The sequence below is a fragment of the Rissa tridactyla genome, chromosome 14, assembly GCF_028500815.1.
Source record: "Rissa tridactyla isolate bRisTri1 chromosome 14, bRisTri1.patW.cur.20221130, whole genome shotgun sequence".
NCBI lineage: Eukaryota > Metazoa > Chordata > Aves > Charadriiformes > Laridae > Rissa > Rissa tridactyla.
In genome coordinates this window covers 1913219-1940670 of record NC_071479.1, presented here as the reverse complement: position 1 = coordinate 1940670, position 27452 = coordinate 1913219, and the positions used below count along the sequence as shown (strand labels likewise).

At 58.9% G+C, this 27452-nt stretch overlaps 1 protein-coding gene across 2 annotated transcripts; it reads left to right on the top strand.

Moving 5' to 3' along the window:
• The first annotated feature begins 343 nt into the window (after positions 1–343).
• On the top strand, positions 344–26943 carry SARDH (sarcosine dehydrogenase). 2 transcript variants are annotated; one of them, XM_054221106.1, is made up of 22 exons: positions 344–499; positions 577–687; positions 1480–1801; positions 2406–2584; positions 3118–3297; positions 3897–4020; positions 4206–4306; positions 5713–5817; positions 6284–6413; positions 8668–8754; positions 8882–8972; positions 11383–11524; positions 13176–13259; positions 14015–14128; positions 14666–14804; positions 15381–15494; positions 17624–17771; positions 18105–18198; positions 23025–23187; positions 23505–23673; positions 24140–24275; positions 26393–26943. In XM_054221106.1, the coding sequence occupies exons 3-22, from the start codon at positions 1486–1488 to the stop codon at positions 26516–26518; spliced, it is 2742 nt and encodes a 913-aa protein (XP_054077081.1). In that variant the 5' UTR covers positions 344–499; positions 577–687; positions 1480–1485; the 3' UTR covers positions 26519–26943. The 2 variants fall into 2 exon arrangements, with proteins under 2 accessions (XP_054077081.1, XP_054077082.1); XM_054221107.1 differs by lacking the exons at positions 344–499; positions 577–687 and adding an exon at positions 790–881.
• Positions 26944–27452: the final 509 nt, after the last annotated feature.

Here is a 27452-nt window from a genome sequence, read left to right as displayed (position 1 = left end):
CCTTCAGAGCCGCCTTTAAAGAACATGCATTGCTTGTGTATCCTGCCCAAACAGGCCCTAATTTCAGGGGTGAGTCCTGAGCAGGAGGAACAATAAACCCTCGGCTTGGGAGATCGAAATCAAACATTTATTTTCCTAACCCCTCTAAATTAAATTTTTTTTGGTGTTCCCACCTTCGCTTGGAGCTCTCGGGTCGGGCTTAGGAAATGTGTGAATTCATTTTAATTCGTCTCTTAAAATGTAACTGCTGGGAACGGCAGCAGGAGGGTCAGATGGTGCCTTTCCTCGCCGTGTTTGCTTTCTGGCATCCAGCTGTCGGCTCCAGCCAGCGCCGAGCGAGCCCGGGAGGCTGCGAGTCCCCACTGGCCCCAGTTGGGCTGTTTGTTCTCTGCCGGGCACTGAGCCGGGAAGAAAAGCAGCGTTTTCCTCCCTATTTCAAATTTCTCAGCTCTGCCTGACTTTTCTTCTCCTTCGAGAAGCAGCAAAGCCAGGAGAAGGGGTAAGAGGGAGGCAAGCTCCCTGTTTCCCGGCCGCCTAGGCTGGCTCCGCTCGCCAGCTGGTTAATGTTTTTTGCAGGGGACAGCCGTGCACGGAAGAGGAGGAGGAGGAGGAGGAGAGCATCGGAGGAAGGCAAGGGGCCCCACGGCCATCGCGGCAGGGAAAGCCAGCCCAGAAGGAGCCTGGCCGGTGAGTGGAGTCCCGGCGAGTGGTGGCCGCGGGCGGTGGGAACCTGCCGGGGGCTGTCCGAGGAACGGCCGCGGGTGTCGCGGGATTTCCCCAGCGGGAGTTCGCAGCTTCGCTGGGCTGCAGGGGGGACGGTGAGGGGACGGCGAGGGGACAGCGGGTGCTTCGGAGGCAGCGAGCGGGGACTCGGTTGGGAGGTGAGCTCTGGGGCAGCCCCCGGCCCACGGCTGGCGTGGGAGGGGGTGGCGCTGGCTGCGAGACCCCATTGCACCCCACTCGTGCACTCAAACCACGCGCCCGGAGCAAACCCCGAGCCGTGTCCCCGGCCGGGAGCCCTGCGCACAGGGGCTGGGGCGTCTGCAGGCAGGATCTCTCCCCGTCCCCCACCAGCAGCCATTGCCCACCCCCCCAGACAGGGAGCAGAGCTTGCGCCTTCATTGTGGCCAAGCAGCTCCTGAACGCAAGGGAAAAAAACAACAAAAAAAAGTGGTTTCTGCAGGCGTGACGGAGCACGTTGCCCTACCCTGTGTGTTTCCAAGCCCCTTTTTTAAGTGGGGCCCCTCGTAAGGGCGTCTGGGAGCGCACAGGCATGCAGCGGGGATCCCGGTTCCCTGCTGGAAGGGGGTCCCAGCAGCCCCCTCTGGGACGTGCCCTGGGGCTCGATCCAGCCATCGCGAGCTTCTCAGCCCCTCGCACAGCACCCAGAGATGCTGCTACCACCGAAGCGGTGGTGAGCAGCCAGGCTCTCCGGGGGTCCCCCACCCATTGCCAGCGAGGTGTTTTGGGGATTTGCAGGTGGAGATGTCCTACGTGAGCTGTGCCTTGCGGGCAGCCGCCCCCCGCCACCTGCCAGCCCCCTGGAGAAGCCCCCGGCCCTTCAGCAGCGCGACGGGTCCCACGGCGAAGAAGAGCGTCCCGTACCAGAAGACGCTGAAGGAGGAAGGCTCCGGGAGCGGGGAGCCCAGCCAGCCCCCGCCGTCCTCAGCTGAGGTGGTGGTGGTCGGGGGAGGCAGCCTGGGCTGCCAGACCACCTACCACTTGGTCAAGCAGGGTGTCACCAACGTCGTGCTGCTGGAGAGGGACCGCCTGACCTCGGGCACCACGTGGCACACGGCCGGTGAGGTGGTGGGCACAACACGGGGGTCCCTGGGGTGGGGGCAGTGGGGGCATTGGGGATGCCCACGGCTTGGGATGCGCCGTAGTCTACGGAGCGGATCCGTTGCACGGGCTGGCTCTGGATGTGTCGGAGAGTTTTGGCTTTAAATTTGGAGAATTTCAGGGTTTCTGTTTTTTCCTTTTGGCGTAGCTTTTTGTTAAGAAAACATCCCCAAAATTTTATTTTTTTAAGAAAAGTTTTATATGACCATAGGAAAACTAAACAGTTTATTTCCATGCTCCTTTTTTTTTCTTTTTTTTCTTCTTTAACCCGATTTTCTTTGGCAGGGAGGGAGGAATCAAGAAGCTCTTTGGGGGTTTTGTCTCTTTTGGGGTAGTCTGCTCCACAAACCCTTTCCCCCCCCATTCGTTTACTGCCCAAGGAAAATGGGAATCGCGGATTTGTAGCGCTCCCACGTCGCCACGAGATGGAGCGAGAGCCCCGGCAGGGTCCCCCCCGCCGGGCGTGGGACACGGGGGTCCCCCCCGCATCCCGCGTCTGGTGCCGGCGAGGGGCGGCGGAGCCTCTCGTCCCACCCGTGGGCTGTGTCTGTGTCCCCTGCCAGGTCTGCTGTGGCAGCTGCGTCCCAGCGACGTGGAGGTGGAGCTGCTGGCCCACACGCGGGACGTGGTGAGCCGGGAGCTGCCGGCGGAGACGGGGCTGCACACGGGCTGGGTGGAGAACGGGGGGCTCTTCATCGCCTCCAACAAGCAGCGCCTCGACGAGTACAAGAGGCTCATGTCGGTAGGGAGAAGCCCCTCGCTGCGTCCCCCGGCCGGGTGGGCCACGGGAGGTGGCGTTTATCTCCTGCCCATGGGAACGGGGCTGGGGGTCCCAAGGCTGCGGAGCCCCCAGTGTCCGAATGGCCTGTCCCTCCCTGCCTTCCTGCCCCGGGAGCTTGCTGGGTTATGGTTATAACCATCGTAACCGTGCCAGGGTTATGCTTCCAGGGCAGCCTCCTGGCTTCTGCTGGAATCGCACAAAATGCTGGCAAAGTAGGCAAAATTAAAGTCAGCCATGGATTTTTGTCCTTTCGGATAGCAGTAGCGTCATTTTTGCAGCTGCACAGGCAGCTCATGTGGGAATATGGGACCACATTCCTTGACATCTGCACAGAGCATCCCACCCCACAGTGGAATTCAGGCTTGCCATGGGGCAGCAGTTGCCCCGTCTGGGAGCTAAACGTGTCCTGGGGGTCTCCTCCTCCTGCAGCAGCAAGAGCTGGGCAAAGCTTTGGTTGCCTGCTTGAGCTCCTGGTTTTCTCGTCTGGTTGGCAGCTGGGGAAGGTGTACGGCGTGGAGTCCTACGTCCTGACCCCGTCGCAGACCAAGGACCTGTACCCGCTGATGAACATTGATGATCTGTACGGCACCCTGTACGTCCCCAAGGATGGCACCATGGATCCAGCTGGTACCTGCTCGACTCTTGCCAGAGCAGCAACTGCCAGAGGCGCTACGGTAGTTCCTAATTAGTAATTACTCCTTAATGCCTCTTGACCCTGGGAGGAGATTTCGTCCTCTGCGTTCCCCATCTCCTCCTTCCCCACTGGAGCAGAGCCGCTCCTGCAGCGTCAGGTGTTCGCCCAAGAAGGGTGTTGTCTTGTTTGGCTTTGATGGCTGTTTGGGTCACAGCAACAAAGCTGGCAGGATCCATGAGATCCAGAGAAAGTAGAGGATGAAAAACAAGACCTTTAGCAGCAAGAAGAGGCAGTGCTCAAGGCAGGTTCCTTGGGAGAGCAGAGGTTTTAGGGTCAGGTAACAATCCATTCCTTGAGGCAGGGACTGTGAGCCCATCCTTGGTGCGATGCTTTGCTCATGTGCATGTAACTAATAGACATCCTCTGCAGCTGTGGACGCACGGTTTAATGCTGCGGTTACGGAGGGTGTGTTATTACCAGCGCCAGCAGTAATAGCTGTTGGGAAAGGGAGATGGCCAGTGCCGGACTGCTGCTGGGATTCACCTTTCCCAGTTTTGGGGGGTCGATGTCGGGTGAGCCGGGTTGTCCCACCACCCCTGTGCCTCTGCCGTGACTCTGCTGCCCTTCCTCTGCCACCAGATCATCGAGAACTGCCCGGTCACCGGCATCCAGGTCAGAGCTGACGATTTTGGGGTGAAGAGGGTGTATGCGGTGGAGACGGCCCACGGGACCATCCAGACTCCCTGCGTGGTGAACTGCGCGGGTACGGGGCACAGAGCACGGCGGGGAAGGCGGGGGACGGGGGCTGTGGCCGCAGGGAGTGGCTTTGCATCTCTTGAGCTGGAGGGTCCGCGTCAGCCCTTGTCCCCCCATCTGGCTGTCACCCCCAGACCGCGGCAGGTCTCCGGGGGACGGAGAGGTGCTCAGCGGGGGCCGCTCTCTCCGCAGGCGTGTGGGCGCGAGCCCTGGGCCGGCTGGCCGGCGTCCACGTGCCGCTGGTGGGGATGCATCACGCCTACGTGGTGACCGAGCGCATCGAGGGCATCCAGGTGAGTGCCCTGCAGCCGCAGATGGGCTCCTCTGCTCCGGGGGCAGCGCTGGCTCCTGCCCGCTCTGCACGTGGCAGGGTGAGACGGGACAGACCCCCCCCCGACACCCCCAGACCTGGGGGACCCCCATCATATTCCTGCTGGGTCAAGCTCTGCACCCGGGGAGGTGCGCACCCAGCAGCTTCTCCCCAAGCAATCAGACCACCTTTAATAGTGTCGTATTTAATATTTAACAATGTTATGACTAGCAGGATAATTTTCTTCATTTTTTTTTTCACCTCGGTAGAATTGTTACAGGCTCCCTGATGTGTTTGGTGTCTGATAGCAGCGTTCATAAAGGTGCCACACACCTTCTGAACAAGCCCCAGCCGCTGGCTGGCAGAGGTGTAGCTCTCCAAGCATTCCTAAACTCTCCCAAGAAATCCGTTCCTGCCATCCGGCTGCAGGGAGTTATTCAGGAGTCGAAGGAGGCTTCCTTCACTCAGGCACCAGGGCTTTGAGGGTGACACATAATTTAGTTTCCATCCCACTGACACAGCCTGTGTCTGACTGTTCAGTGCGAGGTGTCTCATTTCAGAACGTGCTGGTGTCAATGATTACATTTATATCGCAGTGACTCCGCTGTGCCGTACAAACGCGGTGAGAAGGGGACCTTTCAGAGAAGAGGCTGCAGCTTGCACACCCCGGTGCCTCCCCTTCAGTCCACTTAATTGCATTAGCCAGCATGGATTGCAGTAGGCCCTACACCAATAGCTCCGTGCTACCTAAATGTTTCTCTGTCCGTTATTCACGAGGACAAATCCCTCATTCTTTGCGGGCTGCTGCCTGCCTGTTGTGCTGTTGCACCCTGCTGCGGAGGTGGGTGGCAGAGGAGTGATGCTTTTCCAAGCTGGCACCAACCGCAGCGGCTGCTCCCGCTCCCCTGAGCATCCCCGGTGCTGCCGGCGCCACGGAGGAGCAGCTGGAGAGCCGAGGCTGCTCTCTCCCCGGTGCCCGTGCAAAATGCACCCACAGCGCAGCTGCTGCGCACAGCGCTGGAGCTCGTCAGCTGCTAATTAGGCAGGATTTGTGCAAGGGTCGGCTTCCAGCTTGGCTGCCTGGGCTCAGGCGTGGTGAGGGGACACGCTGCCCGCAGCATCGCTGCCCGCGTAAGCCGCTTTGCCTGGGGTTTGGCCAGGTTTGCTGGAGCTGGGTCGGGTGCCTTCCCCTCGGGGCCAGGTGGACACCCAAATTTTGGGGCTGTGGAGCCACCGCTCCTCCTGTCCTCGGTGGGTCACTGCCGCAGGCGCTGACCCTCTTCCCCAGACCCCCAGCCCATCCCGCTCAGCCTTGCCGGGGTGGTGTCGGGGTCTCCCTGCAGCTCTTGTCCCCCTCTCACCCCTCCGCTCCCCCTCCCCGTTTTTCAGAACATGCCGAACGTTCGCGATCACGACGCCTCGGTGTATCTCCGTCTCCAAGGCGATGCCCTTTCCGTGGGTGGATATGAGTCAAACCCCATCTTCTGGGAGGAGGTGAGCCGTGCTGGGAGGTTTTCCGGGGGAACGAGGCAGGTTTCCAGGGAACCCATCTCGGAGGGGTGGGCGCAGGCGGGAGCGCCGCAGCCCCCGGCTCCTGCGGGTACCAACGTCCATGCGGCAGGTGGGGAATGCACAGGAGAGCATCTTCCCGTTGGGTCTGCCTGTGGCACAGATAGGGGATGCAGAGGCAGCAGGAATGAGATGAAGAGGCTGGGCTGGGGGAATTTAGAGGCCACCATGCGGTCCCTGCCCTGCTGCATCATCCCTTTATCCAGGTGTCTCAATTCGGGCTCTGCCCCAGACCTTTGGCTTGGCTGGGCTGTTCATGAAAGCCCGAAGAAGCCAGAGTCTGCAAAGCAGCCTCGATTTTCTACGGCCTCTGAGGCTGCCAGAGCTGAGCAGTTCTTACACCCTCAGCTGTACTCTATTTGGTGTCCTGATTGCTGTTTCCTACCTTCAGGTATCTGAAAAATTCGCTTTTGGCCTCTTTGATCTGGACTGGGATGTTTTCACGCAGCACATCGAAGGTGCCGTGAACAGGGTGCCGGTGCTGGAGAAAACGGGCATTAAATCCACGGTCTGCGGGCCAGGTAACGCGTCTGCGGTGGCACCGGGGCGGCTGTGTTCCTCCAAGGACCTTCCTCCAAGGAAGCTTCATAACCTGGGGAGAAAAAAAACTCTCCAAACGCAGGGGAAGTGGCTGTGGTCTGGTTGCAATGGTGTCTTCTTCCGAGGGGTGGCATCCCAGGCTCAGCAGAGGTGGAGAAACACCTGGGAGCTCAGTGCCTTGGTCCAAGCTGGGAGCGACTAGCACAGATTTGCAGCCGAGGTTGCGGCCACTGGGCTGGGGAATTGCGGGGCAAATTTTTTTCAAGCAGTGGCCATTGTTTTGCCAAGTGTTGTCTTACATTTTTATTTTTACTACTTGCTTCTGGGGCCGATGATATTAGATTTACCCAATTTTCCGTCCCAGGCTGTCTGGTGTGGCGTTAAAGGCCGTAGCGTCGCTGCAGCGGCAGCTGGAGGTGATGCCAGCCATCGAACCCGAGCCCTGCACACTTGGTTTGGCCTTGAAATCCACCGTGTGCCGGGGGGGGGGGGGGAAATTAAAAATTCCCTTTTTGCTGAAGCACTTAAAGGGAAACCCTCGAGGCCCTCGGGGAGGGAGGGGAGCTGCTGTACAAGGGGAAAGTAGGGCACATCTCCTGCCCCGCGCAGATAGAACATGACACGTACAAGGTGGAGGCCGTGGCCCTGGGTGCGGCGGGTTTGATGGAACCGCGGTGTAAGCAGAGCTGGTGGCCTCCGGAGGGGACCTGACTTCTTATAGATATATGTCTAGTATTTGTAGTACGGTAATGTGATTTCCAAGGGGCCGGTGCTGCTTCTTTTCTGGTTCTTGATTTAAACCAGCAGCTGGTTTGCCTGCGACAGCTGAGTCAAATTGCAAACACTTGTCCTTTCTGCTGCGCGGTGTCCTTTCACCAGCAGAACGGCCACCGCGCTGTGCTCCAGGGGCAGGGGATGAAAGCAGCCCCAATTGGGGTGGTTTAAGCTGTTTCTGCTCCGGCTGCTGATCCAGCCCTGCAGCCGAGCGGGCCGAGGTCCCGTGTGAGCACTCAGCATCCGCCCCAGTACAAACCAGCAGGGCTGGCAGGCGCCACTGGTGACAGGGAGGTGATTTGGGTGTCGCTCCATTAACTCGGCGAATATTCCCATGGGTATGGGGGTATTGGCATGTGAGAAGCCGCTTTGGTGGAAGTGGAAATATTCTTCTAGCTCTGCTCTTGGCTTCTCCTGGGCACGGAGATAGTGGGAAACAAGCTGGGAGTTGCTGGGGGTGAGGGATGGAGCAGGCTGAGCTCTGCCTTCCCTCTCTCGGATGGAGAAACCACCGTAAAACAGGGAGAAGGACTGCACGCATCTGTCAGGGTATTTTGCTCCGTCCTCCCTAGCGGGGCTTTGCGTGGGGACATGGTTGGTGGCCCTGTGGGGGGAGCAGGAACTGGCAGCATGAGACGTCAGCAGCGCAGGAGCCTTGGGCGACACCAGCAGCAATCCCTCAGCTGAATAAAGCAGCTTAAATTCATGGCATTTCCCAACAGAAATCGATGAAGGTGAAAAGTAGTCATCATAATGAAATATGGCAGTGAGCGGGTCGGTGCCCCCTTGACTGGGGGGCTGGGAGGAAGCAAGAGGCTGCTTCAGCCACCGCAGCACCTCGTGCACCTTCTGGTTGGGGATTCACTGATTCACAGGTTTTCAGCCTAAAACCCAACCACGCAGGTCCTCCCCCCGCAGTGCCGGCGCTCAGCGAGCGCTGCCGAGCTCCTGGGGGTGCGGAGGGCACCGGGACCCCCAGCCCGGGGGCTGGATGGTGCAGGGACAACCCGTGCAACGCACGGGGCTGCAAAGGAGCTGCCTTGTGCCACCAGCGCCTGCCTCTGCCACCAGCAGTGCGATGTGCGCGTGTATGTGTGTGTGCGTGTTTGTGTGTGTGCGTACTCATGCAACCTTCTGAAGCAAATATGTGTATATATATGTACGTATATTTGCTTCAGGAGTCTGCACAAGACCCCTGCATGATGCTGGGCATCCCAGTTTTGGGGCAGCCCTTTGGCCTCTGCTGCCTGGGCACTGCTGGAGCGGCGCAGGTGGGGATGCCCGAGCTGAGATGCTGGGAAGTCCTCGGTGTTGGTCCAACTCTGGCCCCATCGACCTCTCTGGGAGCAGGAGCGGGCCAAGGGCAGCACGGGAAGCTGTAGGAACCCTGCTCCCAAAGTGTGTGTGTCCCCAAAACGCCTGTCCTGGCCTCGCTGGCACGACCTCCTCTCTGTCTTGCAGAGTCGTTCACTGCCGACCACAAGCCGCTGATGGGGGAAGCCCCAGAGGTCCGAGGCTTCTTCCTTGGTTGTGGCTTCAACAGTGCCGGTAAGAGAGACCCAAAGGGATCACACCTCGGGCATCCCAACGCGGGCAGCGTATCCCGGGCAGAGCCCGGCACCCGCAGCCACACGTGGCCTCCTGGCTTCATCTGCGTCCTCGCCTCTTTCCCCAGGGATGATGCTGGGAGGCGGCTGTGGGAGGGAGCTGGCTCACTGGATCATCCACGGCCGGCCGGAGAAGGACATGTACGGCTACGACATCAGGCAAGTCACCCTGGCTGCCCCAGGGCCGTGGGCTCCTTGGCTGATACCCCTCGTCCTTGGGTGGTCACAGAATCACAGAATTGTAGGGATTGGAAGGGCCCTCTGGAGATCACCTCGTCCAACCCCCGGCCAGAGCAGGGTCACCCAGAGCGGGTGGCACAGGAACGCGTCCAGGAGGGGTTGGAATGTCTCCAGAGACGGAGACTCCCCCACCTCTCTGGGCAGCCTGTGCCAGGGCTCTGCCACCCTCACAGCAAAGAAGTTCCTCCTCATGTTGAGATGGAACTTCCCATGGTCAAGTTTGTGCCCGTTACCCCTTGTCCTGTCACTGGGCACCACTGAGAAGAGCCTGGCCCCATCCTCCTGACACCCACCCTTTAAGTATTTATAGGTGTTGATAAGACCCCCCCTCAATCTTCTCTTCTCCAGACTAAAAAGACCCAAATCCCTCAGTCTTTCTTCGTAAGAGAGATGTTCCCGTCCCCTCATCATCTTCGTAGCCCTTATAAGTCCTCGTCGATGGGCTCCAAGGCAGGGCTGGATGCTGGCATCAGGAGCGGGTGTTGGGCAGCGTCTGTGCTGCAGCCTGTGTCCCTCTGAGGGGCTGGAATCAATTATGCTCGACGGCTTTAATGAATTTACACGTGGGGTTTATCTCATTTGCTCACCCTGCTTCTACGCAAGCAGCTTCCATCAGTCGCGAGGAGATTGCGGTGATGGGAAAGGACAGGGTAATTACATTTGGGTTTTGTTGTTGTTCAATTAGTGCCGTGCCTAATCCTCTAAGTTAATAATCGGGGGGTGATGATTTCAACCGGAGAAAGATCAGCTTCCCCCCCCCTCTGCCGCACGATGTGGGCCGGGAGTTTTGACTGTGCAGATGTTGGCTCCGTAATTGCTTGTGACTTGCTTGATTGCATTTGAGTGGGTTTGGGCTTTTTTTTTTTACAGGGCTGCTAGCGACAGCAACCACCTTGTCAGGGACAAAGCTTTTAAAATCGTGTTGCTTCGGTGCTGGCGAACGCCCTGTCGGCTCGGGCTGGCGGGAGAGTTGGTGCTGGTGCCTCCAGCAGCGCGGCGGCCGGGCCAGCGATGGGCCAAGCCCGGGAAGGAGAAATCCCCGGGATGGACAGGCACCGTCAGAGGGGTGGGTTGGCACAACCGCAGCCGTCGTGGGGCTGGTCTGTGCCGTGGGACCCCGGCCCCACTCAGAGAGCAGCCGGGGGCTTTCCAGCATCTGGATTACCCACACATCCCCCGTGTCCCGTCTGCCCCATCCTCAAGCTGGTGTCAGTCCTGTTTCTTTTCTTTTGGCGATGGTTACTAAGCTCCTCTTTAAATAACTCCCTTTTCTGCACATTATAATATTTATCCTCTCAAAACACTCGCTTGTAAATATTTTCATCTGGCAGCTGTTGCTCCTCTTGCCGCCGTCAAAAATTCAGCGTGACGGTGAAGGGGCTGGGGCTGCCGGGGGTGCCGGTGACATGCCGCATGTCACTTGCTGCCTGGCCCATGCCGGCAGGAGAGGCAGCTGCCCTCGCAACGTGCCCACGGCTGCTTTTGGGGAGCATCGCTTGCACCGCTCACCCTCGGTGCCCTGCCTCTCCGCGGCACCCAGGCAGCCGGGAGGGAAGATGAAAGTATTATTTTAAAATAAAAGGGCCTATAAAAAGGCATTTTGTCTTGCCTTTCCCCCGCTGCCCGCCTCTCTTTCTCCAGACCTGGGGGCTTGGGGCTGGAGAGGAGCCGGTGGTAATTTGGGGAGCCGCGGTCCCCCGCCTGCTGAAGCCGGCGGACGGGAAAGGTGCCACCGTGAGTTATAGGTCTCTGGTAGTAATAACCTGAGCGTGTGCTGAGCTGGCACATTCCTTCAAGGAGCTTTTCTGTTTGAAAGATGAAAAATGTCAAACAAATTTAAAATGCTTGGGTTTTTATTTATCTTTCAACCTGGGGAGAACTGGGTGGAAAATGTAAGGAATGCCCCAGGCTCTTTCCTTCGTCAGGGCTGCGTTTAAATCCAGGCTGTGCACCAGGCACGCTCCGAGGCCGGCCCCACGCTGAAGCAAAGCAGAATTAACCTTAACTCTCCTCGTTTTCTACCTCTTTTTGCCCCCCAGCAGGGCTTTATCCTGCTCCCAGTTGCGGGGGGTGGATGTGCCTGGAGCAGGGCTGGGGAGCCTGGTGGGGGCTGCGACGAGCGCCCGGCTCCGATGGGCAGCGCTGCGGCACGGCCAGCACCGAGCCCCGCTCGGTTCCTCCTGCCCCTGAAACGGGTGCAGGAATAGCAATTTTACACCACAGCAGCTGCATCCACATCTGGGTCTGGCCAAGAGGGCCATGACCGGCGGAGGAGGCCCCCCCCGAGCTGGTGGGCTCATCCGGACTCTGCCCTGCCCCTGCCTTCCAGGAGGTTTCACCACTCCCTCACCGACAACAACCGCTGGATCCGGGAGCGGAGCCACGAGTCCTACGCCAAGAACTACTCCGTCGTCTTCCCCCACGACGAGCCGCTGGCGGGGCGCAACGTGAGGAAGGACCCCCTGCACGAGGTGAGGACACGCACCCTGAGCTGGGCTACCTTGTGAGGAGACCCTCACAGCACCCTGGCAGCAAAAAAGAGGGGGCAAAGAGTGGCCGCAGCCATATCACTCCCCAAAGCAGGGTGCTGCATCCTTGCTCCCATCCATCCATCCTGGGAAGATCCCTGCCGAATCCCAAAGCTCACCGGGTGCACGCTGCAAGGCTGCTGGGGCCATGGACAGTTTAATGGTAGAGATGCCAAGCATTCCCATAATATTGAACTTAGCAGATATGGCTTAAGAGCCTGGTGATGGTCGCTGGGCAAGGGAAAAGTGGAGAGAAGGGCTCAGAGGCTTTATTTCATTCACTGCCAGTCCGGCTCGGGGGCGCTTGCAAGGGCTGTGGGATGCGGGATGCAGGATGCTGGCGGGGATCTCCTGCCCCGCACTCAACATGCTGCATTTGCAGCTCAGCAGCAACTTTTCCTCCCCAAAACAGCATCTCGCAATGTGGAGCGAGGCCGGGGCACGGGGAGGGATGCGGGAAGGGTGGGGAGCTGCTGTGCCCCCGCAGAGGCGGTTTTGCTGGCACCCCTTAAGTCCCCGCTGGTTTTGCTCCCTGTGGCTGCCAGCCTGGGCTCCTCCCGGCTCCCACCTTCCCCGGCTGCTTCCTTGCGTAAATCTCCATAGGTGAACGCTTTCAAGACGCAGCACTTAAGAAAAAAACCCAGTTTCCAGTGGTTCTGCCGCATCGGCAGCATTGCAGCAACCGCGGCTCAGAGCCACCCCCAAAACCACCCACCGCTCCCGAGATGCCGGGGGTGACCCAGGGCCGGTGCCTCGTCCCACCCCGTCACTGCCGGCCCCCAGCCCCAGCAGGGAACAGCCACGCTTCTCGAGCCCGTTTCTGGTCATCGCTAATTCCTATCACACCATTCCTCTTCCGATGGGGAGCAGAGGCTCAAGCAGTAAAACAGACATCCCTCCCCGCCGTCCCCCGGTGTTTAGTTGACAGCTCAGTTGTTTTCTGTCACCGAGGATGCAATTTATTTTTTAATAGCATGTCTAATAAGCAATGCCCATTTGACTGACAGCCTGGTATTTATACATGCAGCTCCAGAACATGTGCTGTGTTTTATAAATAGGCACTGAATCATTTCTGAGATGTTCAACAAAATCTATTCTTCTCCGAACAGAGGCACCAAACAAAAATATCTTAATGGATCCCTAATTAATTGCGTGCAGGGAGATTTTCCTGAGAGCACAGAGGAGGAATGAAAAGGTTGCCGTATAAATCTTAAATGTTATTATATAATTACTCTTGTAAACATCGGGGGGAATCTTGCTCTCTGGATTTAGCATCTCTCGGTCGGTAATTCGTGCACCGTAGCACAAGCTTTGGTGGGTGCACAGCTGGGCTGTCGGACCCCTGCCCGCCAGCAAATACCTTTCTTGGGAGGACAAAAATATCAGGCAATTTGCAGGCAGATGGGGTTTGCCACTACTGTTTTAAATAGACAAAAACCAGCGCTGATTTTGGCTGCTGATAGCCAAAGCCAAGGGGTCACAAGTCAGGTCCTGAGCACGAACTGGGGAGGGCAGCCTGGGCGCCGGCTCAAAAAGCAGTGAAAAGGCTTTTTTTTAACCCTTTGTTCCCATTTCTCCGGCTTTGCTTGCGCAGGAGCTGCTGCAACAGGGCTGCGTTTTCCAGGAGCGGCACGGCTGGGAGAGGCCCGGCTGGTTCAGCCCCGGGGGAGCAGCCCCGGTAAGCGCGGCACGCGTTTTGGGGGCGTTCAGCACGAGGGTACCAGCGTCTGCAGGGTGTGCGATATGCTGCAGGCAGCTGCCTGTCACCAAAACGGGTCCGTAAAAGCTGTTGGGCTTTAATTCGCTGTAAGAGCGGTAAAAGGGAGATCCGCGTGTGCATGTTGTGTGTGTGTGTCTGCCTGTCCCTCTGCAACAGGCAGCACCTTCCTGCAATGAGAGGCACCGATCTCGCTTCTGTATATTGAAGAGCAGCGGGCAGGGATGCCAGGGAGGGGAACCGTCACTACGGGCAGGGATGCCAGGGAGGGAACCCATCACCATGGGCAGGGTGCCGGGGTGGAGACCCATCACTGCGGGCAGGGATGCAGGGGAGGAGATCCATCACCATGAGCAGGGATGTCGGGGTGGAGACCTGTCACCATGAGCAGGGATGCAGGGGAGGAGACCCATCACTGCGGGCAGGGATATCGGGGTGCAGACCCATCACCACGAGCAAGGATGTCGGGGTGGAGACCCGTCACCATGAGCAGGGATGCAGGGGAGGAGACCCATCACTGCGGGCAGGGATGTCGGGGTGGAGACCCATCACCATGAGCAGGGATGCCAGGGAGGGGACCCATCGCCACAGGCAGGTCCTGCATGGACCCGCTCCTCTCCTGGCATGGGGTGAATGCGACTGGGAGCAGCTCCTTGCCTTCGGCCTCACATCATCTTCCTGAGTGCCCCCATCCCTTCTGCTTCCCCCGCTGCCAGGTTCTGGATTACGACTACTATGGAGCGTATGGCCAGGAGCGCCACAAGGACTACACCTACAACCGGCTGCTGGGGGACGAGTACACCTTCGATTTCCCCCCACACCATGACATCGTGAGTGTGGGGGGCAGTGTCTCCCCCAGCTGAAACCGCTGGGCACATCTGGAACAGGGCGGGTTAGAGGCAGCAGAGCCTGTGCCATATCATCGCTTTGGGTGGAGTTGGTGGGGCTCAGAGGGAGGGGAAGCACCGAGCTTTGCCCAAAACTGGGGAAAATGTTCCGAAAAGATTGAGAGAAATGCGTGGCCCGTGCTTGGAAACCTCAGCGGAGAGGCCACGGGAGTTTTACTGCTGCTTTCCCAAATGAAAGAGTTGAGACCAGCTTGGGGGAAATACCCAATTTGATAAAATTTAACTATTATTATTGATAACTGTCACTGTGTTATTGAGGTAAGGAATGGGACTGAGCATACAGGATGGCCTCTCAGACTCGCTTCGTTTAATACCTGCTTTTTTTGAAGCCTTGCAGCCTTTAAAGGCACCAGGCCTGTGTCCCGGTGTTTCTCATTTCCGAAATGGTCCAAATGTGTGCCTCCCTTTGTGGAGGGAGAACGTGGCTCAATCTCAGCCGTGTGTTTGCTTTAATTGTAGATCAAGAATGAATGCTTAACGTGCAGGAACGCCCTGGCTCTCTTCGACATGTCTTATTTTGGAAAATTCTACCTGGTTGGTCCCGAAGCGACCAAAGCGGTGAACTGGCTGTTCACCGCCGATGTGAGCAAAGCACCAGGTACTGGCTCAGCCCCTTTATGTCGGCCGCGCACTGCCCCTTTATTTCGGCTGCATCGCCTGCTGCCCCGCAAGGATGCCCTGGGAAACCACGTCTCACACCAAATCAAACCGAGGGGGACCCAAACTGGCTTTTCTTTTGAATGCTGCTTTGGCAGGGGCTATGGGAAGCGTGTGAGAGTGTCTGCTTTCCCTGTCCTCACCGGGGGCTGGATTCTGCCGGCCCTCTGGCTCCAGCTGTGGCTCACAGCTGGAGATGTGATGGGTGCTGGAGTGAATCAAGCACAACCCTCGCCTGCCGCGGTTCGCACGGGGAGAAGCTGCCCCTTTCTCCGGGGACGGGAGGCAGCTCATGGCATGTCCGAGGATGCAGCTGCAGCTCCTCACATAGATCTCAAGGGGAAAAAGCATGACTCCTCTCCCCCTCCTGGTGCTGGGACACCCAGGGTGGGTCAGGGCATACCCAGGCTGATGTAAGGACGAGGACAAACTTTCCTGCTCGCCACCTCCCTCCGCCGGGGCCGTGGCTGTGTGCCGGGGCTGGCTGATGGGCAGCGGTGCCCGTCTCCCTCCCCAGGCTCCACCGTGTACACCTGCATGCTGAACAAGCGGGGCGGCGTGGAGAGCGACCTCACCGTCAGCCGGATCAGCCCCGGGGACCCGTCCTCCCCCCTGGCCCCCGCCTTCGAAGGTAAAAGCCCTGAGCACGGGGATGCTGGGGGCGGGTGGGTTTCTGCAGCCAGTGTGGGGCTATGGGGGGATCACCGGGTGGGTTTACCCTCCCGCGGTTCAGCTCCCAGCCTCTCCCGCTGCCTTTTTTAGCTGTGTTAATGGACACAAAGACTTTTCCAGTCACAGAATCACAGAATGTCGGGGTTGGAAGGGCCCTCTGGAGATCACCTCATCCAACCCCCTGCCAGAGCAGGGTCACCCAGAGCAGGTGGCACAGGAACGCGTCCAGGCGGGGTTGGGATGTCTCCAGAGACGGAGACTCCCCCACCTCTCTGGGCAGCCTGTGCCAGGGCTCTGCCACCCTCAGGGTAAAGAAGTTCCTCCTCATGTTGAGATGGAACTTCCCATGGTCAAGTTTGTGCCCGTTACCCCTTGTCCTGTCACTGGGCACCACTGAGAAGAGCCTGGCCCCATCCTCCTGACACCCACCCTTTCAGTATTTATAAGCGTTGACAAGATCCCCCCTCAGTCATCTTTTTTCCAGACTGAAGAGACCCAAATCCCTCAGCCTTTCCTCATCAGAGAGATGTCCCAGTCCCCTCATCTTCTTGGTAGCCCTTTGCTGTCCCCTCTCCAGCAGTTCCTTCTCCTTCTGGAACCGGGGAGCCCAGAACTGGACCCAGTGCTCCAGATGCGGCCTCCCCAGGGCAGAGCAGAGGGGGAGGATGACCGCCCTCCACCTGCTGGCCACACTCTTCTTGGTGCACCCCATCACGCCTTTGGCCTTCTTGGCCACAAGGGCGCAGTCCCAGGTAGCCATGGTGGCAGGTTTGGTCCAAGTCCTGCCAGCATTTCCTCCATCCCTACCACGCTCAGGGGCTGCGGGATTTACCTAATTGCATTTACCTAATGGCAGCCACCTGGCTTTTTCCACCTCTACCCCTTGCTCCCTGTAACCCAATTATCCCCCGTGTCGCCGGGGGCCTGCACTGCTCGTTGGCATTATTGGGTTTGTCCAGCCCCGGCTGGCGGCTCTGACCTCTCCCCGGGTCCTTATCAGCTGCAATAAAGCGGAATTGAAAAGGAGCAGAGCATCAGCCCGGAGGGCAGAAACGGCATTAGGCAGCAGCAGAGGGAGGGGAGGAGGACACTGAGCCGTCTCCGGCAGCGCTGCCGAGCGCCATGTCCAGCAGCACCAGTGATCCCACCAGAAGGGAGGTTCGCACTGGGCTGCCCGGTGCCCTCGGAGCCCCGTCCCCGAGCAGTGTCACCCTCAGAGGGGAGGGACCAGCCCTGCGAAGTCTCGCCTTTTCCCTGGGGTGGCCGGGTGCCGGAGAGCCCATCCCTTCCCGGGGGCGAATCCGGCATCCCTCTCCTCTGGGGAGCTGGCGGGGGGCAGAGGGGTGACGGGAAGCGGATGGCAGAGCTGCAGGGCTTGGCGGGCGATGGAGGAGTTTAATCACAGCAAAGTCTATTTTTCCAATTACAGTAGGTGGCTGCAGTGATTACCGTTATGACAGATTATCAGAGAGCGATTTTGTAGTGTCGGGGAAGACAGAGGGAAAATTGATTACATATTAATCAGCTCTCAAACTCCGTCCCTGGGGACTTTCCATGCAGGATTACTGACGAGATGAAATTCTTCCTCATATACAGCCCTGCACTGGCTACGGCCCGCTGGCTGCAGCCCTCCCTGCTCCCCCCTGCAGTTCCCAGCTCCCTCCACGCTCTGTGCTGGGACAAAGGAGCAGATGCGTTTGCTGTTGGTCTCCAGGAACAAGGAGTTTTGTCTCTTCCCGGTGATGCTCACACGCTTGCACAGGCACCCCCAGGGCTCAGACGGCATTTTTTTTTTTTTTTCACCTTTTCTTCTTTCAGGTTTTAATGGTCATTTGGTTGTCATTGTGCTGAGCCCTGCGAGTAAAAGGCAGCGTGGATGTTAGCAGAGCCCCCAAGCCCTCCCTTGCCCCAGCACTATTTACCCCCTCCTGTTTCTTGGCAGTCCCCCCCCCGGCTGTGCAAGAGCTGTGGAGAGGTTCAGGGCTGTGGCTCAGCCTCTGGAGAGCAAAACCAGCCCCGAGCTGAGCCGGGCATCGCCCCCAGCCCAACGCTCTCGAGCCTGAAAGGCTGCCGGGCGGTGTCTTCCAGGGGACGGCTACTACCTGGCTATCGGCGGGGCCGTGGCTCAGCACAACTGGTCGCACATCACCGCCGTGCTGCAGGACATGAAGCTCCAGTGCAAACTCCTGGACTGCTCGGAGGAGCTGGGCATGATGAGCATCCAGGGCCCGCTGAGGTGAGCATCGCAGCCCCCTCCTTGCACCCTGATCCCTGGCCCACGGAGGGGTGGGTGGAGGGATGCAGGGATGGAGGGAGGGATGGGTGGAGGGATGCCAGGTCCTGGCGTGAGCCCCACGGCACGAGGCGATGGTCTGTCTGGACCGATGGGCCATTTGTGGGGGAATTGGCATTTCTTTTGAGGGTCTCACAGCACGGCATATCACCCACATCAGCTCCCCTTCAGAGGGAGAGGTCTGTCTTGCCGACAAGACAAGAAAGCAAGTTTTAGTGATAACCTTCAGAGAATGCTACGTCCTTCCACCGCGGCCACTTTGCTGTTTCCCCACAGCCGCGTCGTCCTCCAAGAAGTCCTCGACACCGACCTCAGCAATGAAGCTTTCCCCTTCTCCACCCACAAACTGGCCACGGCCGCAGGATGCACGGTAGGACGGGGCCGTCCCTCCTCCCCAGCGAGGTCTGTTCACTGGGGCGACCGCGCAGCGAGCATCTTCTGCTCCGTCTGCCCCCACACTGCTGCGGTGGGCAGCTGGGAGGTTTTGTTGTTTTTTTTTTTTCTTGGAAAAGGCCAAAAACTGGGGTGTTTTCCTGCCTATTTGCTTGCCAGGCGCCAGCCTGCCCTCCCAGCCCGTCCAGCAGTGTTGTAGCCCAGGCTGAGCTTGGGGAAGGGACGTGGTGACTTAATGGCTCTGCAGCGCTGTCAGAAGAACAAGAGACGCCTCCCACAGATTAGGGGCGAGCGCTGGTGATAGAGAGATTTATTTGACGCTCTAGATCTCCTCCTTTCCCTGTACTCATAAAAAAACCAGGGACTGTCTAATGTAAAGCATGTCAAGTACTGGCGGTAAGGGCTGGGCAGCCTGCGGAGCCGGTGTATTTGATCACAGGAGAAGTCTGACAACCTTAAGCTTTCTGTACAAGCGCAGATCATCCTGCATTTGCCCAGACTCCAGGGCTCACGTCAGCGGTTATGCAAGAAAAGCGCAGAAAATGTAATGCTGCGCAGGCTGAGCCCCTCAGCGTCACAGCGAGGGGACGAGAAGCCCTTTGGGGCGATGGTGGCAACCAGCACGGCTGCCTGGCTCGGCGGGGAGTCACGGGTTGGGGGTGCTCCAGCCGGCTCCTGCCCCTCGACGCATCACCTGGGGATGCACTGCTGTCCCGAGTGCGACAGGCCTCAGCAAGCCGCGGGAATACACCTTGCCCAGGCCGGCAGCGCGGCACCTCTGCCAGGAGCCACAGCGATGGGTTTAACGCACCGTGGGGCACGGCTCGGAGGTGTGGAGGGAGGAAGGCTCAGGTCTGGTGTCCTTTGCTGTGTTGCAAAGAGGCGGGTCAGTCCCCCGGGGTTTGCTGTGCGGTTCCGCAGCGCTTGGTCGGACTCCTCCGTCTCGCCGGGCGCGGGGCAGCGAGAAAAGCGCCCTCAATCTCTCCCCCAGCTTCCCCGGCGGAGATCAGCATGGTCTGAAGTTATCCCTGGGGAAAGGGGGTGATGGCAGGTCTGTGGGGAGTTTTGTCATGTGTGAAGCTGCTGATTGAGCCCGCTTGAAACACCCTAAATAGAAGAGTTGGTGACCATGAAGTGTCGTTTTGTCAAAAGAGAAACATTCTGGGAAGAGCTGCTGCTGGCAAGGTTTGGTATCAGGGAAAAACTTCTGCAAGTTTGCCTGAGAAGCTCTGCCTTGGTTTCTTGTTGATGTTTACCCCGTAGGAACTATTCCTTCTGCTGCAAAAACACCTCTTTGGGAGAGGGGTTAGAGTTGGTACCCCGGCTTTCCCACGGGAGATCTGGGCAGGCAGCTGTCCCAGGGCATCCCCCTCTGCCCGGAGCAGCCGGGACCGTCCCAGCGTTGGCTCTGGCTCTCGGCTGGTGTCCGATGGGAGGCGAAGGGGGTGGAGGTGCAGCGGTAAATCTCACAAAAGGCAGCAGGAAAACAGGGAGCCGGAGGCGGGCTGGATGTTAGCGCAATTGGGTTAAGCCGCATGCGGACACTTTTCATTCGGAATTAAAGTGGCTTTAATTCGAATGCAGCTGGCTGCTGAAGGGATTGCTGCTAAATCAAATTAAGGCTTCTTGATTTGTGAACAAGAGACTTGCCAGGGTTTAGGGCGGTTTAACTAAGCCACAGATTTTGCCCAACTCGGATTAATTCTCCAAACCATCGCCACCAGCGTGACCTGTGCTCTGGGTGCCGAAAACCCAGTGTGCCCGGTGTCCCTCGGCGGGGACAGTGGCACGGGGGACCCGAAGGCCAATCCGTTGTTGCAGGTTGTCCAACACGTTGCATTTTAGTCTCCACTGGCGAGTTATAACCCTCCCCACCTCCTCCCCTGGCACGCCTGTGGCAAGCTGATAACATCTCGTAATAATCTACTTATCCCCTGGGAAAGGTGTATAAATGTTCCCATCTCCAAGAGCCTGATAAGTTTATTTGCATTTTGCTTCAAGTTTACAAAAAAATAATCCGGTCCTGCAAGGAGGAAATAGCTGGTAGAAATTTTGTGGCTTCTTTTGGGTGTAAATACTCTGACTGTAGGAAAAAAGCTTTCCTGCCCCAGGGCTCTGGGCTGGGGGGGTGGGGGTGTCACCCTGCCTGCTGCCGGGGCCACCCTTCGGGAGGTATCCATCAGGCCCCTGCCACACGGTGAGCACAGGGGACTCCGTCCCACGCCGAAATTAGAGTGGGAGGGTTTCTCAGGACAGCAGGCTGAAGCCTTCTCTGATATTATCGCCTTTCAGGGGGGTTAAACCGAACCCGACATCTTTTAAAAGTTATCGCTGAGATTTTCCTGCATTAACTCAGTAGTTGAGCAAAATCAGCTGGAGTGAAAGGAGAGTTCCAGCAGAGTTAATGACTCTGGAAATTACCAATTGGTTGGTGAGTTTATATATAGCGTCTCTCATTGTATTGAACAGCCGAGAAAGGTCCCCCTTTGAATTTCGCTGCTGGATACAGGGTAAAGTTCAGGTTTTCATTTTCTAGAATACTTAAAAAGACTTTGAATGGCTGCTGAAAGACCCAGGAATTGATGCTGTTTCATAGCTCCAGTTGATATCTAACACAAAAACCTGTTCCTAGGGGAATGTAGCAGAAAGCCGGCTGGAGTGGCTGAGCCCAGCCCTTGACGCCCCCCTTGGCCTCCGCGGTGGGGTGCTCACCCCTGCCGGGGGCACGCACACGCGGGTGCCACCCCAACCCCTGCCAGTGCAAAGCTCATGACTGGTAACCCGATTGTCCCGAGGATGCCTGTTTTCTACCTCGCCGCTCTTGCCGGGATGCTCGCTCCCGCGGAGCAGGGGTGGTGTGGGGGCAAGTTTCTCCCAGGAGTAACTTGCCCCTGAGGGTAAAGTGCGCTTTAGCTGCAGCGCTGACTGCAGAGTCGCGGGCAGGGTTAATGAGCCGGGAAGTTGCCTGTCAATCCCCGGAGCATCTCCTGCCGCGCTGAAGATGGTAGCCGGCTGCAGCGGCTTCATCTTTGGCTGTTCCCTAATTAGATGACACTTTTGTGCGGCGCGAAAAGCTTCCCCGCGCCCCTTGTGTTTGTGCACCTCGGGAAGCGATTGCCAGCCTTTGTGCTTCGCATGGGGGGCTGTGGGAGGGGGCGAAGGAAGGATGGCTCCCCGGCATGGCTTCTGGTGAGGGGGCTCCAAATAAATTCCCAATACCTACCGTGTTCCTTCCTCCTCTCCACTTCTGTTCTAGAGGTTATCGTGTCTCAAAAGCTGCCTTAAACTTGGCTTGAGGATACTATTTTTGCAGTGCTGGAAGAGCGCAGGGGTGCTGTGGGGAAGCAAGGATGGATTTGGGGGCTCAGCCCATCGCCCGCTGGCTGTTCTCGCAGCGGAGACCCCGGGCACCCCTTTGGTGCTTCTGCCTGTTGCTGCCTGTTTTGGGCAGCAGCTGCTGTTGTCTGTAGTTGTTTATAGCCAGGGTTAGAGAGCGCAGCTGACAGCAGCTCCCGCTTGTAGTACGAGCTCAGCACGTGGCAAGATGCAGCTTCTGCCCCAACGACGTCCAGAGCCAGCATGGGCAAACCAGCCCCAAAGCCGCGGAGCGTGCCTGGCTGACAGAACCAGCCTGGAAGCCTCTTCCTAGCTGAAAACTGCTTTATTAAGCCTGCAGATCACAATCTGGCGTGAAAGTCTCTGAGTTGCTCTCCCTCCCAAAGCGAGGTATGCATTTGCAGTTGATGTGCATCCGAAGGGATGAACCAGAAGGGTTTTTGTGGGGGAGGAAGCAGAGAAATCCAAAGGGATGAAGCAGCTCAGGCTTCAAGGGGTATTTTCAGGGAAGGTGCCCAAGCTGGGGTGGCCCCAACCGGCCTGGAAAGCTTTGGGAATGCAGACTATTTCAGTAGGGACAACAGGAGGATGCAGGCAAGCCTGTCTGTATGAGAAGCGGGGGGAAAATGGCCAGTCCCAGCACGGCTGGGAGGTCTGTGCCCCCGGGAGCGCAGGCAGACAGGCATATCTCCGAGGATGAGACTTCCCCCGGGAAGCACCGAGTCCCCTGTGCTGATCTGCTCGTTCCTCTTTGGAGCCTCATGCATTCGGCACGGAGCTAATTTGCAGCTGAGAGTAACGCTTGGGGGCACAACCTCCACTGGGGAGACCTGAGCATCCCCCTGGGGCGAGCGGGAGATGGGTCCGGATGCCGGGCTCAGCCCCTGCCCGGGAGCACAGGGCCTTTGGGTGCCTCTGCCGTGGGACCCCCATGCCAAGTGGGGGACATCCCCAGGGGACAGCAGCCACGAAGTGCCCCAAAGCAGGACAGTCCTGCTGGGGGCTGGCTGCCCTGTCTGACGGGCTGATGTAGGGAGGCGCAGGGCTGGGGGTGCCTGTGGGCTCTCTTCTGGTGTGGATGGATCAGCAGAGGGAGACAAAAGCCCGGCTGGAGACGGAGCATCGTCTCTAACCCCATCCCCGCTGGTGTGACAGCCCCGGGATCGGTGGCCGGAGGATGCTGAACGCAAGCCCCCTCTGCCCACTGGCCGTCCCTCCTGGGCGCCGACAATAGCTGGGTTTGTGGTGCCAAGCTTAGGTTGTCCAGAGACAAGAAATTCGGTCTGATCCTGGCTTCATGCAGGAAGGAGAGTGAAGAAATGCCTTCCCCCAAAGCAGGGCGTTCGCACAAGGTTCCTGGGCGAGCTGGTGTTCTCCCCGCCATGGTGGCATGTGGCTCCGCAGCCTCTCCCGCGCTGCACAGCCCGGCTCCATCCACAGGGGTGTTTTGGCTCTTGCGTTTCGCAGGTCCGTGCCATGAGGTTGTCCTTCGTCGGGGAGATGGGCTGGGAGCTGCACGTGCCCAAGGCGGACTGCGTGAAGGTTTACCAGGCGGTGATGCAGGCGGGTGCCCGGCACGGCATTACCAACGCCGGCTACAGAGCCATCGACAGCCTCAGCATCGAGAAAGGTTTCTTGCTTTCCTTACGGCAGCGCTCGCTGCTTTGCCTCTGGCTGGGGGACCAGGGTTTTTCCCAGCCTCAAGGGCGGGTTGGTGTGACTGGGGGTCTGGCAGCTACTGGCAGAGCTGCAACCGGCCCCAGCGCTCTTTGCTGAGACTCCCGCAATACGGGCTCCTCTCAAGGGTGCTTTGTCCAGGGCCAAGCGAATCGAGGGCACCAGGGGGGTCCAGGAGGCAGGGGTGGTGTCTTGGTCTCCTGATGCTGCCCCCCGGGGCTTGCTGCCGTGGCAGGGAGAGGTTGGGCGACCCGTCCTTGCTCTCTGCAGGGTACAGGCACTGGCACGCAGACCTGCGCCCCGACGATACCCCGCTGGAATCAGGCTTGGCCTTCACCTGCAAGCTCAAATCCAACATCCCCTTCCTGGGCCGGGAGGCTGTGGAGGCTCAAAAAGCCAAGGGCGTCTTCCGCCGTCTCGTCTGCTTCACCACCGAGGAGTGAGTACCACTGCGGGGCCCCGCTCAGCCCCGGGCAGCACCCAACGCCAGCGGCCACCCTGGGACGAGCATCTTCAGCCATCCCCATCCACCCCTGCGCCCGGGCACGCTCGGGGAGCTCGGTTGCAAGCCAGCTCAACTGTTTTCCATGCTCTAATTCCATCTCTAATTTAAATCCCACCGCGAATTCCCTGCTGGATGTTTAATGGGAGCTGGAAGCGGTGTGACAGGGAGTGGGTTTATCTTGTTTCACCCAGAACAGCGGGAGGTTTTGCAAACGGGGCTGGAGGGGCTTTGCCAGCGCCTGGGATGAGCGCGGGGAGGGTAATGAACCTGTGGGCAGAGGGAGCCCTGGCACGTGGGGTGGCCTGGGGAAGAGCCGGGGTCCAGTCCGCCCCGAGCCCCCGTTCCTCGTGGGGTCCCGCCGTGGGGCATTGCTGAGGGCAGCTCTGCCTTCGCCCCGCAGGAAGGTGCCGATGTTCGGGCTGGAGGCGGTCTGGCGGGACGGCAAGGTGGTCGGCCACATCCGTCGGGCGGACTTCGGCTTTGCCATTGACAAAACCATCGCCTACGGCTACATCCGTGACCCCGCGGGGGGCCCGGTGAGTACAGACGCCCTGCCGCCGCCAGCCCCCCGGGGATGGGGGCTTCCTGGCGGGGGGAGCGTAGCGCTTGTTTGGTTTTGAAGCCGTACACGCAAACCCATTGCAAACCCGCTGTCCTCTGGGGAGTGAGACAGGGCAGCCCCCCCGTGCTGTCCCCGTGGGAGGCGGGAGGGTGAGGGATGCCATGGCTCGGTGACGAGGTCGGTCTCACCAGCTGTCGCTCCGTGTGGTCCCAGCAATGCTCTCCGGCTCAAGAGCTGCCTCGGATGTTAATTGCAACCGAGTGTTTAATTGCAGCAGTGAATTAACTTATGTTATAGGGAGCAATGGCCAATCGGAGCACAGCAGGCTCTTAATTAACCCTGGGAGACTCCTGGATAGTAAATCAGATGCCCTCACTAAGCAGCGGGCTGTAGGCAGTGGCCAGGGAACCCGTGTGGGGACAGAGGGCTGGGGATGACGTCCCCAGGGACCCTCTCTGTTGCAAACCAAGAGCAGCGCATGTGCTTGTGCTTTCATCCTCTTGCTTGCCTTGACTTTTAATCCTGCATCAGCGCTGGACTCCCAGGTCGAGTGGCTTTGCGTTCCAGTTGCCCCCTCAGCCCCTGGGGACCACCTTTTCTCTCCATCGTGAACGTTCCCCCCGGGCCCTTCCTTTCCTTTCCCCCTTTCCAACTCTCTCCTCCTTGTTCCATTTCCCTCCCCCGGCCGCCCCCGCCTGCCCCAGGCAGCGTGACGGAGGTGGTGGGGGGCCGGTCCCCTCCTGCCTCCGGCGAGGCACCGATGCGGCAAAGCAGCGCTGAGTGCATCCCCCCCGGGTGCATCCATCGCGCCGCTCTCCCCCCCCCGCACACCCGCCGCAGGGAAAGCTCTGCCGCCGCCGCCTGCTGTGGGGCTGGCAGCAGGCACCTGCCTGCCACGCGTCAGGGCGGGGCCCGAAATGGCAATGGTGGGGTTTGGCACCACGTACGGGTGGTCACGCCATGGGGTCCCCAGCCCTGCCAGCTCCTTTGCGCGGCAGCTCCGGCGGGCTGCAGCCGGGAAGCAGCGCTCGTTAAGGAGACGTTAACGTGCTGCCCCCATCTCCCTGCTCCCTGGCATAACTCCCGCTTGGTTGGGGCAGTAATTGCGGAAGGAGGGGGGAGTTTTGTGCAGGGAGGGTTGGTCCACTGGGGGATCTGCACCGGGACCCTGCCCCACGCTCTCCCCATCGGGGGTTTGGTGCTGGACCCAGACCCCACGCCAACGCCGAGCCCTTGGAGGAGGGCACGTAGAGCTCCCCTCTTCCCAGCTCCCCACAGCAGGGCGCCCAGCGCGGCTGCCCAGGGCCGTGCTGTGTTTCTTGGGGCTCCTCAGTTTCCTCCCCCTGGATACGGCCCTTCAGTGACCGGTGTGATGCTCCCCGGCTCTGCGATCCAGGATGGGGACGTCACTGCGGCACTGGGGCTAAAGAGCCAGAGGAGCAGAGGAGGTGCAAGGGGTGAGGCGGAGAGGAGAGAAACAAAAATTCTGTTTGTTGCAGAATTGCTGACAATTTCCAGGTGATAAAAACCCATCGGCATTGAGAGACCGCCCCCTCCCCAGCCATTCCCTGTGCTGGGGTGTCTCAGCCGCTGGCTCTGCCTGGCCCTGGGTGACCCTTGCGGGCGGAGGGGACAGCTCACGCTCCTCACACCAAGCGGTGACATCCTGGCTGCCACCGTGGTCCCATCCCGCAGCCAGGCCTGACCCCGTTGGGGTGCCATCCCCCCACCCAGCCTGCCTGCCCTGGCCCCTCTGGCAGCGAGCTCCTGCAGGCTGGCTGTCCCCGCACCTTGCACTGGGTGGCACTGAAAAAATTCACAGTAAAAAAAAAAAAAAAAACCTAAAAAAAAATTAAATACTGCATTCTTCTTATTTTACTTTTTTTTTTAGCGGAATGCTTTTAAAATTCTATTTTCCTCCCCTCCGTGCATCCTCCTGGGATGGCAGAGCTGGGTTTTCCATGGACAGCGTATCCGTGGGGTGGTGTGGAGGCTTGCCCAGCCATGGGGCTGGGGTGGTGGCAGGGGGCTGGTGCCCCACCAGCACCTCCCAGCGCCCAACGGGACTTTCTCCGTGGCTCTGCCTTGCAGGTCTCGCTGGATTTCGTGAAGAGCGGCAGCTACGAGCTGGAGCGGATGGGGGTGACCTACCCTGCCCAAGCACACACCAAGTCCCCGTTCGACCCGGACAACAAGCGAGTGAAGGGCTTTTACTGAGCGTGCGGCAGCGCGGGGCCGGCGAGCGGGTGCTGCGGGCGCCGGGGTGGGGAGAGGGAAAATGCCATTAGGAGCTGCCAGCTGAATTCCCAGTCCCGGGGTGGCTCCAGGGTCTGCTGGGAGAGCCGGGCAAACGTCTGCAGCGAACTCATCCCGGAAATTTGGGTCAAATTGGAGGGGAAGAGGAGGAAGAGGTTCCAAAAAGTCCAAAGATTTTGTTCCTTTGTTTTCTAAATGAAGCAGTACAACTACAGCAATAATTCTTTTCCATGGGTTAATTGGCCTGAAAACAGCGTTTTGCTCGACTGCAAATGAAGTGGTTTCAATTTTTGACTTTGCTGGAAACCCTTTCCCCCCAAATGTAGTTTCATGCTGCCTGGAAATGAATTTTTTTAAACTAACTCTGCTGTTAATAACAGCTGTAGCCTCCAAACCTGCCGTCTCTGCGGTCCCTCACTGCGTCCGTCCCTGCTGTGATGGGTGTCACCTCGTCCTGGCCGTGGCCGGGGACCCGCTGCTGGGATGGGAGCACTCGTGGGGGCACAGAGGGAAGGGGCAGGGGGCCCAGGGCCATTGCCCAGGCTCACACCGTGGATGCTCTGCCCACTGCAGGGTTCTTCTGCACCCTGAAATCGTTGGCTTTACCCAGGGGGTTTCCAGGCACGTTCTTCCCATCTCCTCAAGCACAGGTCCCTCCCCCCATCCCATCTTATCCCGGTCACAGCCAGAGCTTCGGGTCCTGCTTTGGCAAAATGCTTCGTTGTGGCTCCAAAGTTCAGAGGGAGTTTGAGCACCAACTTCTCTTGCCTTCAGTGGTGATTGGCACCTGAGGCCCCTTAAAAACATCAACCGAGGGGTGCGAAACGTTCAGTACCTGCTTCGATTTTGTTCGTGGTGCTCACGGGCTGCCTCGGTGTGCGGCGGCTGTGCGGAA

Coding starts and splice junctions, on each gene's coding strand:
- SARDH (XM_054221106.1), top strand. CDS start 1,486: ATGTCCTACGTGAGCTGTGCCTTGCGGGCAGCCGCCCCCCGCCACCTG. Junction 1,802..2,405: donor CACCACGTGGCACACGGCCG/GTGAGGTGGTGG, acceptor GTCCCCTGCCAG/GTCTGCTGTGGCAGCTGCGT. Junction 18,199..23,024: donor CCACGGCCGCAGGATGCACG/GTAGGACGGGGC, acceptor TGCGTTTCGCAG/GTCCGTGCCATGAGGTTGTC.